General features: G+C 32.7%; 1 protein-coding gene across 1 annotated transcript in view; it reads left to right on the top strand.

Annotated features, from left to right (window-relative positions):
• The window catches only part of LOC129225019 (tyrosine-protein kinase JAK2-like), a 39957-nt gene extending 30872 nt beyond the window's left edge, over positions 1–9085 (top strand). The window contains exons 13-17 of the mRNA XM_054859566.1: positions 1938–2040; positions 4172–4361; positions 4860–4981; positions 7745–7911; positions 8613–9085. Coding sequence (XP_054715541.1) covers positions 1938–2040; positions 4172–4361; positions 4860–4981; positions 7745–7911; positions 8613–8910 — 880 coding nt within the window. The 3' untranslated portion in view covers positions 8911–9085. The remainder of the gene's footprint in view (positions 1–1937; positions 2041–4171; positions 4362–4859; positions 4982–7744; positions 7912–8612) is intronic.
• Positions 9086–15599: the final 6514 nt, after the last annotated feature.

Below are 15599 nucleotides of genomic sequence, written 5' to 3'. Positions count from 1 at the left end.
AAGTCATGCTTTTTCTAAGATTTAGACTAATCTAATGGTTTAGTTGTTGAGTTTCATATAAATCACTTGAATTTGGTACCAAGAAACTTTTAATCTTGTACTGTCTTCACAAATCATTACTTTCAAATCTGCCACTTTCATTTGATAGATGTATCCAACCTTTTGAAAAATTGAAGATTCTTTAACATGGGGTTATTTTAAAAACTTGTTTAAAAATAGTACTAAAGTTAGAGATGATTATTTTTTAAGAAAAGGGAAATGCAGCAAATAAAATTAAAATCGGAAAATTTCGTACTCATATAAGTGAGTATTTTTTTTTTTTCAGTCGAGATTTTCAAAAGGTCTTCAGTTTTGCAGTAGTATTTTTTGCGAGTTAAATTCTGTGTGGGGGCAATAACATTAAAATGTGGCTTTTTAATCTCTCATTTGACCTTATCAAATACAACGTTATTTTGTATGTCTGTATTAGTGATGTTCCGGGTATCCGTATCCGTATCCGATACTTTTCTGACGGATCTTAAACGGATCTTTTCTTTTCTAAAAATTCTCAAATATTTGGATAAAAGACTAAAATTCCGCTTAAATTAGGCTTTATTCCCTATTTAAATTATAAGGTATCATTTCAGAAGCCAATTTGTACCCTCTGTCACAAAAAGGAACGGGTAATTTTTAAAGTGTATCTGTGTGTCTATTTGTGGCATCGGTACCTAAACAGTTCCTAACAGTTCCTAACTGTTAGGAACTGTTACTGTTAGTTAACAGTAGTTCCTAAACAGATGAATTGTTTTTGATAGTTCTTTTTTCGTTCAAAAGGTGACTTGACCAAAAGTGTTCTTAGCTTGGCCTCGTTTTAGTGGAACTTTAATTACCAGAGATATTAATAAAAATCGATTTGGCGTTTTTCAGAATTATGGTAGTAAAAACTTAAAAATTGAAAGAACAAAGTTTTCTGCATTTGATATTTATTTGAAACTTCCAAGTTGTATACAGTTGGAGCTGTAATCTTGTTCAGTAAATTTTAAATACAATTCAAAGACTTTATACGCGTGATTAGTAGCCATTTCATAGTCGGAAGATAAGGAGAATAAGCTCAATTATTTAAAATTTCTATCTGCTGTCAGTTCATATTTGTTAACAAATGTGTGTTCTGACCCGCGAAATTCCTCTTAATATAAGGTCGGCTCTCTGGGACAAGTTTTTTTTTTTTAGATTTTCAATTCAATATTAGTTTTTGTTATTGATTTGGGGTTTCTGTTATTCTTCATTTTTGTTTTTCTCGGCATCCTTCAAAAAAAGTGAGACTAAATTCTCTATTTACTGTTTGTAAAAGTGTTCCTGGCTCTGTATATCGTCGATTGGAGAATTTCGGTGGAATGGGTCAGCGCTGCATTTATGCTGAAATAAAATGGGAAAAATTATTTCTAGCCTGTCCAGTAGTAGCTTTACACTCTTGCTCCTGTATCCTACATCTACCGAGCAAGCTAGAAATAGTTTTTGACGTTCTATCCAAGCATTAATGCAGCGCTGACCCGTTCCGTCCAACTCTCCCTCAATTTTAACGGAGGTTTCTTTAAAGAGTAAATTATAGTCTTGATTATAATTTTCGCCATAGATGACATTTTTTGATAAAACAGTGTTATTATTCTGACGGGAAGACCTTCCGTAACAAATTTTACACTTGGATAGTTGAATTGTGTAAAAAAAAATTTTTGAGATCCGTATCTGCGGATCTTGACACAAATGATCCGTATCCGCGGATCTACTTTTTTAACGATCCGGCACATCACTAGTCTGTATACTCCTGAAGGTTTTTTAAGCAGATAGTCCTTCTCTGAACTATTTTCTTTTTACTATTGATTTATGAGTTTAATGCATAAATTTGTACGATTTCAATCTCAATTTTAAATGATAATGTCAAAATATTTTCACTGTTTCAGTATAAATCATTCTATCCATGGAGCTCCTGATTCAAATGCAGGCGATCTTTTGTCATGGGTTATTGATAAAGAACAATTGACAATTAAAGGCACTCTTGGACAGGTATTTATTCAATTTGTTATGCTCAGAAAATTCTCAATCTCAGTTTTAAAGTGAATGCAATATGGCTATATTTATTATTATTTTCAGGCCAATTCATAAAAATGAGTTTTAAAATGTAAGCATTTATTGTTTGAACAGTGTTACAAAATTAAGCATTACAACTGCTTTAGATTTCCATATTTGATTATTCTAAAACATAATTCTTTAATCCCAAGGTTTTTAAAATTTTAATTCAATGGCCACCTCACTTATCAACTTAATACTGACTTTTACCTATTTCATATGATTATGGCTATTATTTATATGTTATTCAGATATTAACTATAGTATGCACGCTAATGGTTTAATTTTCAAACCCTTCTTGGTGTTTCAATCAATGCTCCCATAATACTGATTGCCTATTACTTTCTGGTTTACTACCATCTATCAAAAATATTAGAAATTAATAGCAAAGAAAAAAAATTGGTTAGTTTCTAAATTTGAATTCAGAAGTTAACCCATTAAAAATAATTTAAATTGTTCGGATCCATCTCTATAGCAACATTATTGTTGGATGATCATTAGGGGGCGCTGTTTATCGTATTATCACTTTATATGGGCACTTCACTTCTTGAGGCAAATGCGATAGGCATTTAGTATTATGGGGGCATTGGTTTCAATGTAGCCCATTTCAAGATGCACACCATGCACAGGGCCGGATTTGGAAGTGTGGAGGCCATGGGCAATGAAGGAGTGGAGGCCCCTAATCAGGGTTCAAAAAGATCATCATATTTTCGAAAATATCCAATTCTTTGATATATATCCGAATATTTTGATATATATGTATATATCAGATATTTTCGACCCGTGAAAGTTTTATTAGAAAATATATTTTGTAAAAATTTTATTGTGAGGGCCCCTTTGATGTGGAGGCCCTGTGACAGTAGCCCGGCCTGCCCTCCCTTAAATCCGGCCCTGACCATGCACCTAGTTGAAAGTGTTTTATAAAAGGAAAAAATTTAAGCCCTAACTGAGAAAAATGAATTGACAATATTGAAATTTTTAAAACTGGTTTCTCAACTTTCTCTCCCTCTCTCTCATCGTTTTTATGCACCAAAAGATATTTAACTAATTCAAGTATTGGCAGTTTTACAACATTTAACAAATTACACAATATTTTTAAAAAATAGGTGCATATACCAAATTAGTGAAACATGAACACTTGGACAGCCGATATTCTGTTATTCCCGGAATGGCCGCAATCGGTCAAAATGACTGTTCTTTAAAAAAAGCTGCAAATCTGGTTAAAAAAAATGTATATAACAAGGAAAAGTAATTTGTTTGTTCTAATATGGATTATAAAATTTCAGTTTCACTTGAAACATTTAGATAAAGCATATAAAAAGTATGTTTCAAACATCTTTCACGTGAGCTCAGCTCAAATTCAATGGAAGAAATTTGACTTTATGCTGTTAGAAAACAAGGGGGGCGGGGGGGGGGGGGCTGGAATCTAAAATGCTAACACGGGTGAATATTTCTCTGAAAAAAGAATGACTGAAGGTCAAACACTTAAAATCATTACTTTTCTCGCCTTTCGTACAAAATTATCCAACAAAAATATAAACAAAAGTAACTCATGGTCCTCTAGGTATAATTGAAATTCTCATAGAAACAAAATAAGATGCATGGGGAATTTTTTTGTAGATGTTTATTAATATTTAGACAAAGCCAAGGAATATCAAAAGGATTAGTGAAAACCAAAACATTTTGAGCGTATTTTAAGTTCTGTTATGGTCAAATGACCGATTTGGTTGTTCTAGTGTTAACTATGGTGTCATTGAAAAGATATCGCTGTTCTTAGTGTCGGCCCTTAAACCTGATTGCAGTAGCGATGACTTTTTACTGATTCTTATTTTCAGACACAGATTAGGCAATTTCCCTTTCTTTCTTTTTTTGTTCAAAAATTTTAAAATTGGCTGCGTGCCTTCCTTACAATAATAAAATACCACTGTAGGAAGGCATGCGTCACAGTTTGGAAAATACTGGTTTAAAACATTCAATAATGGTATGACTGTTGAGTGTTTTAAATGTTTTATGCATCCACCTGCTAAATTTGAATAATTGAGTTCTTTTTAATTAACTTTTCTTCCAGGGATTCTATGGTGAAGTTATGAGAGCCACACTGACTCATTGCAGTGGTCTGACTACGGAAGAAGTTGCTGTAAAAAGAATCAAAATGACTAATCCATCTATGGAGAGTTTTACCGATTTGAGACGAGAAATGGAAATCATGAAAAATTTGAGGCATAAAAATATTGTTGAAATAAAAGGCCTTGTTGAAGGTAATGATAATTCTTAATTGAAAATTAAAAAAATATTTTATAAAATTTTGCCATTTGATCTGTTAACATACGCTTATATTCTATTGAGATTTTGGAAATTTCGTATTTGTAATTTTCTTGTGCAGTTAAAGTTTTTTGCTATCAAATTAGCTAAACTAATCGATGCCTACTAAATGCCATGCAATGGATTGCAGTCCATTACAAAAAGTTAACAAAAACAAAGTATACGCTCAAAATAATGGTGTTTGTTCTTATCATTAGTCCTAAAAATGTCCTAAAATTTTATCAAAACGGTGTCCTTTTCTTTTTTTTTTTTTTGAATTCTCCTCTCTGATCCTGGATTAGATTTAAATGTTTTTAGATATATTTTCTAATAAGAGTAGAGATACATTCTATCTAATATTTTAATCAACGCTGTTTTCAGATTTTTCAACTGTCTCTTTTGTTAAATGGTATTTCTTATAACATAGTTTAAAAATTATTTTACTTGTTTTACAGACCCAGAAATGATGCTGGTTATGGAGTATGTCGAATTAGGTAGCTTGCTGGCCTATTTACAATATCACAAGGACAAACTGAGCACTTCACGTCTTTTACAGTTTGCTATTGATGTTGCTGAAGTGAGTTATATTAATGAGTTCTGTTTTTCTTTTGCATGAGTCGTGAGTGCTTCTCAACAACATATTTGTAATGAATGATGTGCCAGAAATTGACATTTGATAGGCATCTCTCAAAATTCTATTTTTAAGCCATATTGTAACATTTTGCTTCCTTTTGTTTCAATTTTTAGTGATTTATTGTAAGTCAAAATTGATCTTTGCTTCTATCTTGCGAATAAAAACGAGCTGATGTGTGCATCACATGACTTCCTTTTACTCCAATTTAATGTCATTTCCCCATTATTGGCATTTTTAATAAGATTCAATAGTTTACTCTCTAAATATCACCAACAGTGGCCAAATTGAAACCAAATTTTAAATTAAAAAAAAAAAACGCTAAATTTGTCGCCAATTTGGCAATTGAAATACTGGCGATATATCGCCAAGTGTCCACCAAATTATAACACCACTTGAGTTTACATCAAAATTAACGGTTTCCCTCCAAAAAGGGGCTAAAGACCCCTTTAGAAACACTTGAATGCAGCCAAAGGGGGAGGTGCACAACAAGACCCCACTAGGAGTCTACGTACCAAATTTCAACTTTCTAGGACATACCGTTCTTGCGTTATACGACATACATTCTCACATAAGTACATACAGACGTCACGAGAAAACTCATTGTAATTAACTCGAGAATTGTCAAAATGGATATTTCGCGCGTCTATATGTTCTTAGGCACTTATCCACGTGTGGTTGAGTCGGAAAAAAAAACTCAGCATTCATTAGGGGGTGAGCAAAATGGAAATAAAGGTCGATTTTTGAGTGAAAATTGTTTCGCGAATACAGTGCTTCCATTTTGTAAAAGGAAGTAAAAAGATCATCAAAATCTTCTATTGTTATGAAACTTAAAATGAATCGTGCAAAGTGATCCTGAAGTGGGCATATCTCCCCCCTTTTTATTTTTATTATTGTTATAGATGATTGAATGCTTGTTATATATATATGCACAGCTACCTTGAAGTCTTAAGAGTTATAAATATTTATATGAGCATCATCCATGTCGAAACACAGCTGAATTCTACCCCTTGTCCTCGTAGATGTTTTGCAGCAAAATGCCTCTGAAACTTCACAAAACATCTGCGGGAACATAATGTCGAATTTGGCAGTTTGCAACATGTTCATACCAATGTTTATGACACATAAGACTGTTGAGCTGCAATGTTAAACCGTATCTATTCAAATGTGGACTGTTCCTATAACCGTGATTGACTCGCATGTGACGTCATCTCCAAGTTACATACGCTGTAGCGTAGTGAATGTTCAGTTGCAGCAAGTTGCAGTCTAGTAAGGTATCTGTGTGATGTCCGTGTTCTGTTAAATAAATATGTTCTGCATTTCAAGCCCACTGCTTCTGCATCCTTATTTTGGGATTTCTAACAAAGACTTTAAGGTAACTATACAACAAACATTCTACCATAACTAACATAATAATAAAAATAAATGGGGGAGGGGGGCACTCCCAGTTCGGCATCTCACTGTGTTTCTTTCAACTTATGTTTTACTGTAATTTACAGTGCACAGTACAGCTTTTTAAGGCTCATACACCATAAAAACCAATGAACCATTGTATGTTCTTGTTTCAGGAGTTCACAAGTTGGCTCTTGTTGTTTTTTGAGCCACTTTTTATAAATGTGTGATTTTTACTAAACACATTGTCACATTGTATTGAAAAGTATCAAGATCGTTTGAATAAATATTTCAAAGAATGTTATTTGTATAATATTTTTAAGTAAATCAGGAATCAAAATTAGCTTGTGTTGTTTTTTGAACCACTTTTTATAAATCTGTGATTTTTACAAAGAACATTTTATTGACCTGTATCAAGATCTTTTCAATAAATATTTCAAGCAAAGTTATTTGAATAATATTAGATACTTTTTAGTTTAAGGTAAATCATGGCTCACATTATTTCAAATGTTTTCACATTGATGTTCAAATGTGTGATATTTATTACAGTGTAAAAATCTTAATTGCTATGACTCATCAAGTTTATATTAAAATGTCAGTTTTTTATTCATTGAAACTATATACATATACAGTAGAACCTGTAAAGTTGACTAACAACTGACCCTTGTAAGTTGACCAACTGTCTAAGTTGACCGCAATTTTCAGGCACAGAATTAGATCTATATCATATAATTCAACCTCTATAAGTTGACCACCTGTTTAAGTTGAACACTTAAGTAGCACACTGCAAGTGATCAACTTACATAGGTTTCACTGTACATTCAAAAATTTCCCAGTAATAGAAGTACACACATACACACATGAGTTTGACATTAGTTAAAGTAATAATGTTTGAACTTTAAACTGCATATTTTTTTTTTTTTTTTTTTTTTTTTTATAACTTTTAGTGAATATACATAATGTTGGCTGATTGCCTTAAATTTCATCAAAATACTGCTGGAAAATTAGTATAATAAACGATATTCAAATGAGAAAAACAGATGTGATAAAATTCCTCTTTTTTCAGTGATTATATATATATATATATGTAATCAATTTCAAGTGTCTTTCTAAGATTCTTTAAAGATTCTTCTTTAAGTCATTACCCTGTTCTGAAATTGAACACATTTAAAACACAAAATAGAGATTTTTAAAATAAAAAATAAGCTTCCAAGTAAAATAATTTTTATTCTAAATGCACGTCACACGTTGCTTAGATTTGAATCGGAATTACTTGTTTTAATAAATGATGAATTAAATACTGACATATCTCCATAGGGCATGGCGTACTTGGAACTCAAGCATATTGTGCATAGAGATTTAGCTGCTAGGAACATCCTGGTGTCATCAGACAAGCATGTTAAAATCAGCGATTTTGGTCTTGCCCAGTTTACTGAAGATCACTATTACAGAATGAGAACTGAAAGGAACTTACCCATCAGATGGTAATAAAAATTAATAGTTAACATCTTGTTGGAAGATATTTTTTTATCAAGATCTTTCGAATGGATATTGTAAAAGGATTATTTCTGTAGTTTTCTGTTTTGTTTGGAAGTAAAACAATAATATCACTATTTTTAATAGTTTTCCTATGGTTTCAAATCCTTTTGAAATATATATTATTTATTAGGGAAATGTGGGGGCTAAGTGAAATAGCTGAGCTAACTCGCCTTTTGAAAAATTAACAAATTGGAGATTAGTTTTTAAATTTCAGTACATAAAGGAAAAACAACATTTTATAACAAAACTTGCATTGAAATATTGTTTTTTTCAGCAGTAAGTCTTTATGTTCATGTTTTTCCCTATCAACTTTTGGCAAACAACCACAGATTTAAACAACCAGTAATTAAAAATAACCTAGAGGAAGCAGTTCCTATTAGGTAATTTAGCGATAAAATTCTGATATTCTTTTAAAACATGTTTATTTCTCTACCGTTGAAGAACAATTAATAAAATAAAAACATTTTTCTCTTTTAAACGAAGTTCCGTGATTTTCAATGTCCAGTTTATCAGCATTCTACAGAAAACTGACTTTTTTTTTTGTTTTTGAGCAATTAATGTATGGGTAACACCATTTGTAAGATCTTCAACAATGTGCTAAGGCACATTTAAAGTATGCATTTACACAAATAAGTTGTTTTTTTAGGTATGCTCCTGAAAGCATCAGTGAAGGAAAATTCTCCCACAAGTCGGATGTTTGGAGTTATGGCATAACCTTATGGGAAATGTTCTCATATGGTCAAGATCCTGGAATACCCAATATTCCTGATGCAGCTCTTTTTGATGCCTTGCAACAGGGACAACGTTTGGGACTTCCCCACCATTGCCCAGCATTGGTGTACTCATTGATGAGGTTGTGCTGGGAGAAGGAGTCTCGTGATCGTCCGTCATTCGGAGAAATTATTTCAAAGTTGCATTCGTTACATTCTGAGCTGTGTTCATAGAAACATTTTTCAAAGCTCTTGGAGACATTTACCATTCTGATTTTGGTGGGAGCATCTAGTCAGTGTTCATTGTGTACATGTGTACAGTTATTGTTGATAGTTTGCTTCATGTTGTTCAAACACATTGTGATAAACTTGATGGAGATCATTTCGCACATATGTGCAGGGTGTTTACAAATTCATGCACTGATGAAAAAACTTAGTTTGAATAAAACTGTTTTGAAAAACGATTTATGCATATATATATATAAAATCTTTTTCTCATTAAGTTTTCCTCATTAGTGCAATATTAGCTAAAGACATGTAGGTGATGCTAACACTGAAAACTAAAAATGGCGTCTATTGAAAGAAAAAGTGCAGGAGGGAGGGGAGATTGAGGGCCAACCCAAAAAAACCTTTAGTTTTAACATGTATTGCTAATTCTAATATGAGAGTTTATATCCCTATTAGGACTTGTAATCAAACCCTCACCCTCTACAAGGTAAATTCTGGCTGCACTAGCGCCTGGCACAAAGTTAAAGATTGTCTAAATTTTCTCAGAATTATGAAATGTGCACACATTCAGATGTATTAACGTTGTGAAAAATGCTTTTTAATAAACTAAGAATAAAAAAAAAAAGGTTTACAGTGCAAACTCTTTTATTTGGACTAACAGGGATCAAAGGCGATCTGGATAAAGGGAAATCCGGGTAATGAGCAGAACAAGTTCTTCAGTAAGACTTATCCTTTATAAGAACAACAAACAATACTTTTTGCTGTTTTATAGGATTGTTTCTCGCTAACACATTATCATTTATGGTTTAGCTGCAGTGGTGTCAGACTGGCCCTCCAATTGCGCCATGATGATCGTTAAATTTCTATAATTTATTGCATGGTCTATACCAAAGTTGTACATTTAAAATAATTTAAAATCCCTTTTTTGTGAAGGCATAAAACTTTTTTTAAACTCTACCAATTTGCTCTGGATTCATCAGCGATCTGTATAAACAAGATTCCACTTTAAACATCCAAAGGAATTTTTTTTTAAATACATTTTTTTTTATCAGTGTTAGTCTTTATAAACACCCTGTATCTTTGTGCATATGTTCATAATTTTGGAATAATTTTATTCATTCATTATGTGATACAATTTTAGAGATGTGATATTATGATGCGAAGATATGTAACAGTATGTTTGTTGAAAAATATATTTTAATCATGTTACAATTGTTTACATGTTGACATGTTTTTATATGACTGAAAATACATCAAAACATAGTGAGAAAATCATTTTGTATTGAGCTTTCAACATAAGACTTTTATGTGTCTTGTAATTTTAAATATATATTTGAATGTAGTAAATATGTAATTTATATTTAAGAGGGAAGGAAATTACATTTTTATGAATTGTTGTATCAAAAGAATAGTATTTTACTGCAATGTTCACTGTTTTAATGTGTGTCATTCAACTGACAATGGAATCTCATTGAATTAGTTTGCTGGAACCTCTATAACCTCTTGATCCCCAGGCCATTTTAGTCTTAAAATTTTGTATACACTTGTTCTTTGTATACATTTTATTTTCTTATACTTCATGAAATGAGCAAAAAATATTGAATTTTTTTTTTTTTTTTTTTTTGCTATTTATTTATGGTGAAGAAAAAAGAGAAATTTGATGTTTGTGAAAAATGCATTGAAATTTCTAGAGAAAGGAATTGAAAAACTGTAATTGAAAAAGAAAAATTAAATTTTCACATTTTTTTTTTCTTGCATAAAAAATGAAAAACATTGCATTTATCTTGACACCTTGGGATCAGTAAAAGCAATCATGAAAGTGGATTCTTCACTTATTTTATATTTATAATTTTTGAATTATTATTACAATAATTGCATTAATTTTTACATTCTAAATTATTAATGAAGTAATTAAGTACAAAAATTGACCTTGGTGAATACTTATGGAATGACAGCAGTCATTTTACTTTCAAGTACAACATCGGGTAGGGACAATGGAGTGGTTTCCTTCAGTCAAAAGTACTACTTTTAGTCACTAAAATTGATAGAATGAGCAAAAAAAAAAAATAACATGGACCCAGAAAATACTTTGATTTTCCCAACAGTTATTTTTTAATAATTTTTTTCAAATGTCCGATTTCGAAAACAAGGCGTGGTCTTTTTGACGTCACAAATGATGCATTTTGGGGCATCTTTCTACCACGGTTCCACGTTATGATAATCAGCAAGCGAATTAAAATTGCGCTCTACGCTTGCTATCAACCATATCGTTGCCAATACACATGAGTAAAGATGTGAATTAAATATTTTGCTCTGTGATTGCTAACACAGAATGGCATTTCATCATTTGTGATGTCACACGACAGAAGCGTAAACAATGAAAGCGCACAGATTTTAGTAATTTTTTAAAAATATTAAACTTAAATTATTTAAAAAATGGTCAGACCCTATGTTTTTAAGCATGCTCTTTCAGAAAAAAATACTTTTAAAATTTTGGAAACGACCCCATTGCTTCATTGATGCTTATGTAGTGCTTCTTGACAGCATTGAAATAATTAAGCTGAACTCTCAATACTGTACTGGAAGGGTATGAGGCATATATCTTCTGGTATGTTTCAAAAAATAACAAATATTTTCTGCTTTTTAATGAATTTTATTATTTTTTTTTTCTAGTTTATTCAATGATTTTCCTCAAATGCTTATGTAGTTACCCTCATTTGCAGTGGCGTAGCTACGCTTCTGCGCCCGGGGCGGTTCCTCAATTTGCCATCCTTTTGATGAGAAATAGTTCATACATTAAAGAGTCAAAAGTGTTTTTAAAAGATTTTAAGAAAGAAAAAATATATATATTTTTCCTTATTTTTTTGCAGAAGAAAAAAAAGGAATTCCGAACTCCACCGAAAAACTCTAAAAATGAAGTCAAAATTGTTAATTTAAGCAATTTTTGGTAACGGTTTATAGAAAAGAGGCTTTGAGCTCCTTCCAGATTTTTTTAAAATCAGTTTTGCGCTTTCTTTGATGACGTCCGGGTATTGGGAGTTCGCAAGGAAATTTTTTGAAATTGAAGTCTTAAAAAAGCAATTTTAGGCTATCTTTGAATACGTGAAGACATTGGGGAAGGTTCAGCGGCGCTGTCCGGAAAGCTTTTCAACTAAACTGAAAAGCACATAAATGTAGGCTGTATCTAGTTGTGTAAGGGTCTCCCCTAACTCCAACAAAGACTGTATTTTAATCCTGAAATATTTTCAAATTTGAAATCAACTTTAGTTTATCCTTGATGATGTTAAGGAGAATGGAAACATACGCGAGCTCTCAAGAAATTTTCCGATGCCCAAGTTTCAAAAACGGAATTGTAGCTATCTCTCACGGCATTAATTTCTGACTATTTCCAATAGCCGTTTTTTGACGGACAACGTCATGAGAGAGAGTTCGGAGGGGGATTTCCCACCCGAAATTTTTTTCAAAACAGTTGCTTTTTTTAAGCTCTTCATCCCTGAGAAAAGAAGGCTTTGCGGTCTTCCCTTGGAAATTTCTAAAAACTAAATTTGGAGCTAACTGTGATGACGTTAGGTTTGTGCACAGTTGGGGTCCCTACCTTAGAATTTTTCTGAAATTTCAGTTTCAAAAACCCAATGTTAAGCTATTTTTGGGGACATTGGATACAATAGGGGTTTTAAAATTCGAAGTTGATGTCCTTAATACAAATATTAGACTATCTTTAACCACGTTAAAGGAAGGGTCAGGGCGTGACCACCCTCAGGAATTTGTTGGTATTGAAATTTTAAAAACTCTATATTAGGCTAAAAGATTAGATGTAAAAGGATGGGGTGGGAGTTATCCTTTGGAAATGTTTCTTAAAACTGCACTTTTGGGCTGTTTGGTGACGTTAAGGGATAGGAAGGCTCTTCCGGTTGCTCTTCCCGAAAAATGTGACACCGCCCTCAGTCTGTAGCTTCAGACGCAGGAAGAGAAGAAACAATATAATCCTGAGATGTCCACAAAAGCAACATGTGTTTTGTATTTGAGTAATTTTATTATCAAAGTCGTACCACAACCTTAGACTTAAAAGACCTTTTTTTTGACTCCAAAAAGAAATAAATATCAAAAACATGATTTACTAATTGGGGAAACGCGTTAATTTTTTAGCATCAAAAGTGAAATTGCCGCCCCCCAAAAAGTGCCGCCCCCTCCGCCCCTCCCTAGCTACGCCACTGCTCATCTAGTAGGGTTTTTTGAATATATTGCAGTTATCTTTTTTTTTTTTTTTGAGTTGTCTTAGGAAGCAAGTTTTAATATTGCAGCAATAATTCTCATTGTCATCAAGTTAAATTTGAAATGTATTTCCAAAAAAAAAAAAAATCTTTATAACTGCAGTTTAAGTTATCCATCGTCTTCTTTCTAACGTTTCAGCTTATACTCTCATTGTTTTTAATTTATACACGGTTCACACCTTTTGTTAATTTTTCAACTACAGCTCTGAAAACTCCTAAACTTGTGCAAAAACTCATCTCTTTTTTTTCTTATTTTTTATGTTAAGTGCTTCATTTTTTAATTTTCTTTTATGTCTGTTTGTCAGGAAAAAAATTTAATTAAAATTGATTAGATTTTTATACTTCAAAAATGTTTGGTGTGTATATATTGAATAATGTTATTCTTAATTCTATTTAAGCAATCATTTGTTCAACTCAAAAATCATTTTCTAAGTCAAAATGAACTTTTCTGCAGCATAGTGAAATAAAATCCAACATTTTCTTGTTTTGCTGATCCTTAATTCTGTACCTTAGAGCCAGACTGAAGTCTAAAATTTTCGATTTTCTGTTTATTAGTACATTGTATGTAGAAGTCTATTCTGCATCAAGACATGGGAACGTAATCTTTAAAAAAAAAAAAAAATCATTTGCAATTTTTTACCAGGTTTGAAAGAGCGTGAGTCCCATCCTTTGCATGCGCCATGCAAAAGTTATTCCTCTCTCCTGTAAAATACCATATTGTGACTTACGTCCTTCTGACTCTGAGGTACAGAATTTTAAGTTAGTGAATGCATTTAATATGATTTTCTCTTAGCATGAACAGTGAGGTGTGTAATTATACCATTCATTGTAGTTTTTATTTGATAATATTTCAATTGGTACTTACAAGACCTAATTTTGTTCATATTGATGATATTTGAGTGCACATCAAATTTGTTCAAGAAATAAACTTTCATAACTGAAATGGAATTGGAGTTTCTTCTTTTAGTTGTTCTTTTACAGGGCATTATATTTGAATTTGGCATACCTATTTCTTAGTTTAAAGTACAAAATAAATATGTGCAAAATATCAGACTTATTTTCTTTCATGTGAGCAGGACCGGATTTAAGGGAGGGCAGGCGGGGCTACTGCCCTGGGGCCACCCACAACAAAGGGGTCCCAACAATAAAATCTCCATCTTTCGTCAGTTTGAAATACATTGGAATTGGTTTGAAGAATTTTGGTGTTAATGCTAGGCCAAAATTTTGGCATTAATGCCATATGAAATGTAGGAAAGTGTACATTGTCCAAAAAATCGACCGACTCAATGTGATTTGAAGCTGTGATGCTAATAAAAATCCCCAAGCTACTCACCCTGGTGCTATTTGAAATAACATTCTTCCTGGCTTTATGCTGGTTTATTACATGCAAACATTCACGTGAAAACCGATTAGAACAATCAATGGCTAGGGAAAAAATATCAGAGGGGGATATATGGTTACTTTTTGTTCTTCTGTATGGTCAACAAAAGAAAATCTTCGAGTTTCTGGGGGCGGGGCATTACATACCCAAATGTTCCCCTTGTATTCAGGGGTGGACTGGGTCACCAACTTTGACTCCCTAAGGGCACACAGGTTGGGGCCAAAAAAAAAAAAAAAAGACGCACAGGTTTTAAAGCGAAAAAAATATTTAAAAAAAACGATGTCGCACAGGTTAAAGGGCGAAAGGAAAAAAACACTAAGGCATCAAAAAAAAAAAAAAAAAAAAAAAAAAAACGAAGGCGCAAAGGAAAGGAAAGAAAAATAACCCATTAACATTTTTCCTAACATAAAATACAGACAATTTAATCCAGGGGCGAACTTGGAAGGCGCCAACCCCCAAAAGGTGCCATCCTTGACTTCCAAAGGGTGCACAGGTTCGATGGCGGGGGGGGGGGGGGGGAGTGCGCACAGGTTTATGTATTTATTTATTGTGCTTGACTCCCGAAGACGCATAGGGCCACCTGTGACAAAAACTAAGGAGCGGAAGAGGGTAGTGGCGCCCTGAACTTGAATTTAGGGGAGGACGAAAATTCTCAATTTGCCGAATGGAATTTCAAATTTTTCCGAATGATGATAATTTTGTCGAATTGAACTCCAAATTTCTCCGAAGCATAAACTTCCCTTGACCTCAAATCGAGGTGCCCCTGCCTGAGAAAAATCCGGCCGCATGCCGTTTTGTATGGCTGATCGAGTCTAGAGTGTCCTGCGTTTTCATATTCGCAACTCCAGAGCTTGAATACGCTAACTTGCGGTGATTAACAATACTACGGAAAAGGAAAAACATTCCATTCCACGTGTTTTCTTTGGTGTAAATTACAGGCTTCAAACAGTTTATGGTGTAATGCGATTTTAGATGAATAGAAAAGAAAGCTTCCCACGAATAAGATGAAAAATTACGGTCATTCAATAAGCGTCAAAGCAAGT

Source organism: Uloborus diversus, chromosome 6 (assembly GCF_026930045.1).
Source record: "Uloborus diversus isolate 005 chromosome 6, Udiv.v.3.1, whole genome shotgun sequence".
Lineage (NCBI taxonomy): Eukaryota > Metazoa > Arthropoda > Arachnida > Araneae > Uloboridae > Uloborus > Uloborus diversus.
Note: the sequence above shows the minus strand (reverse complement) of the source record. Positions and strands in the feature narration are given on the sequence as shown.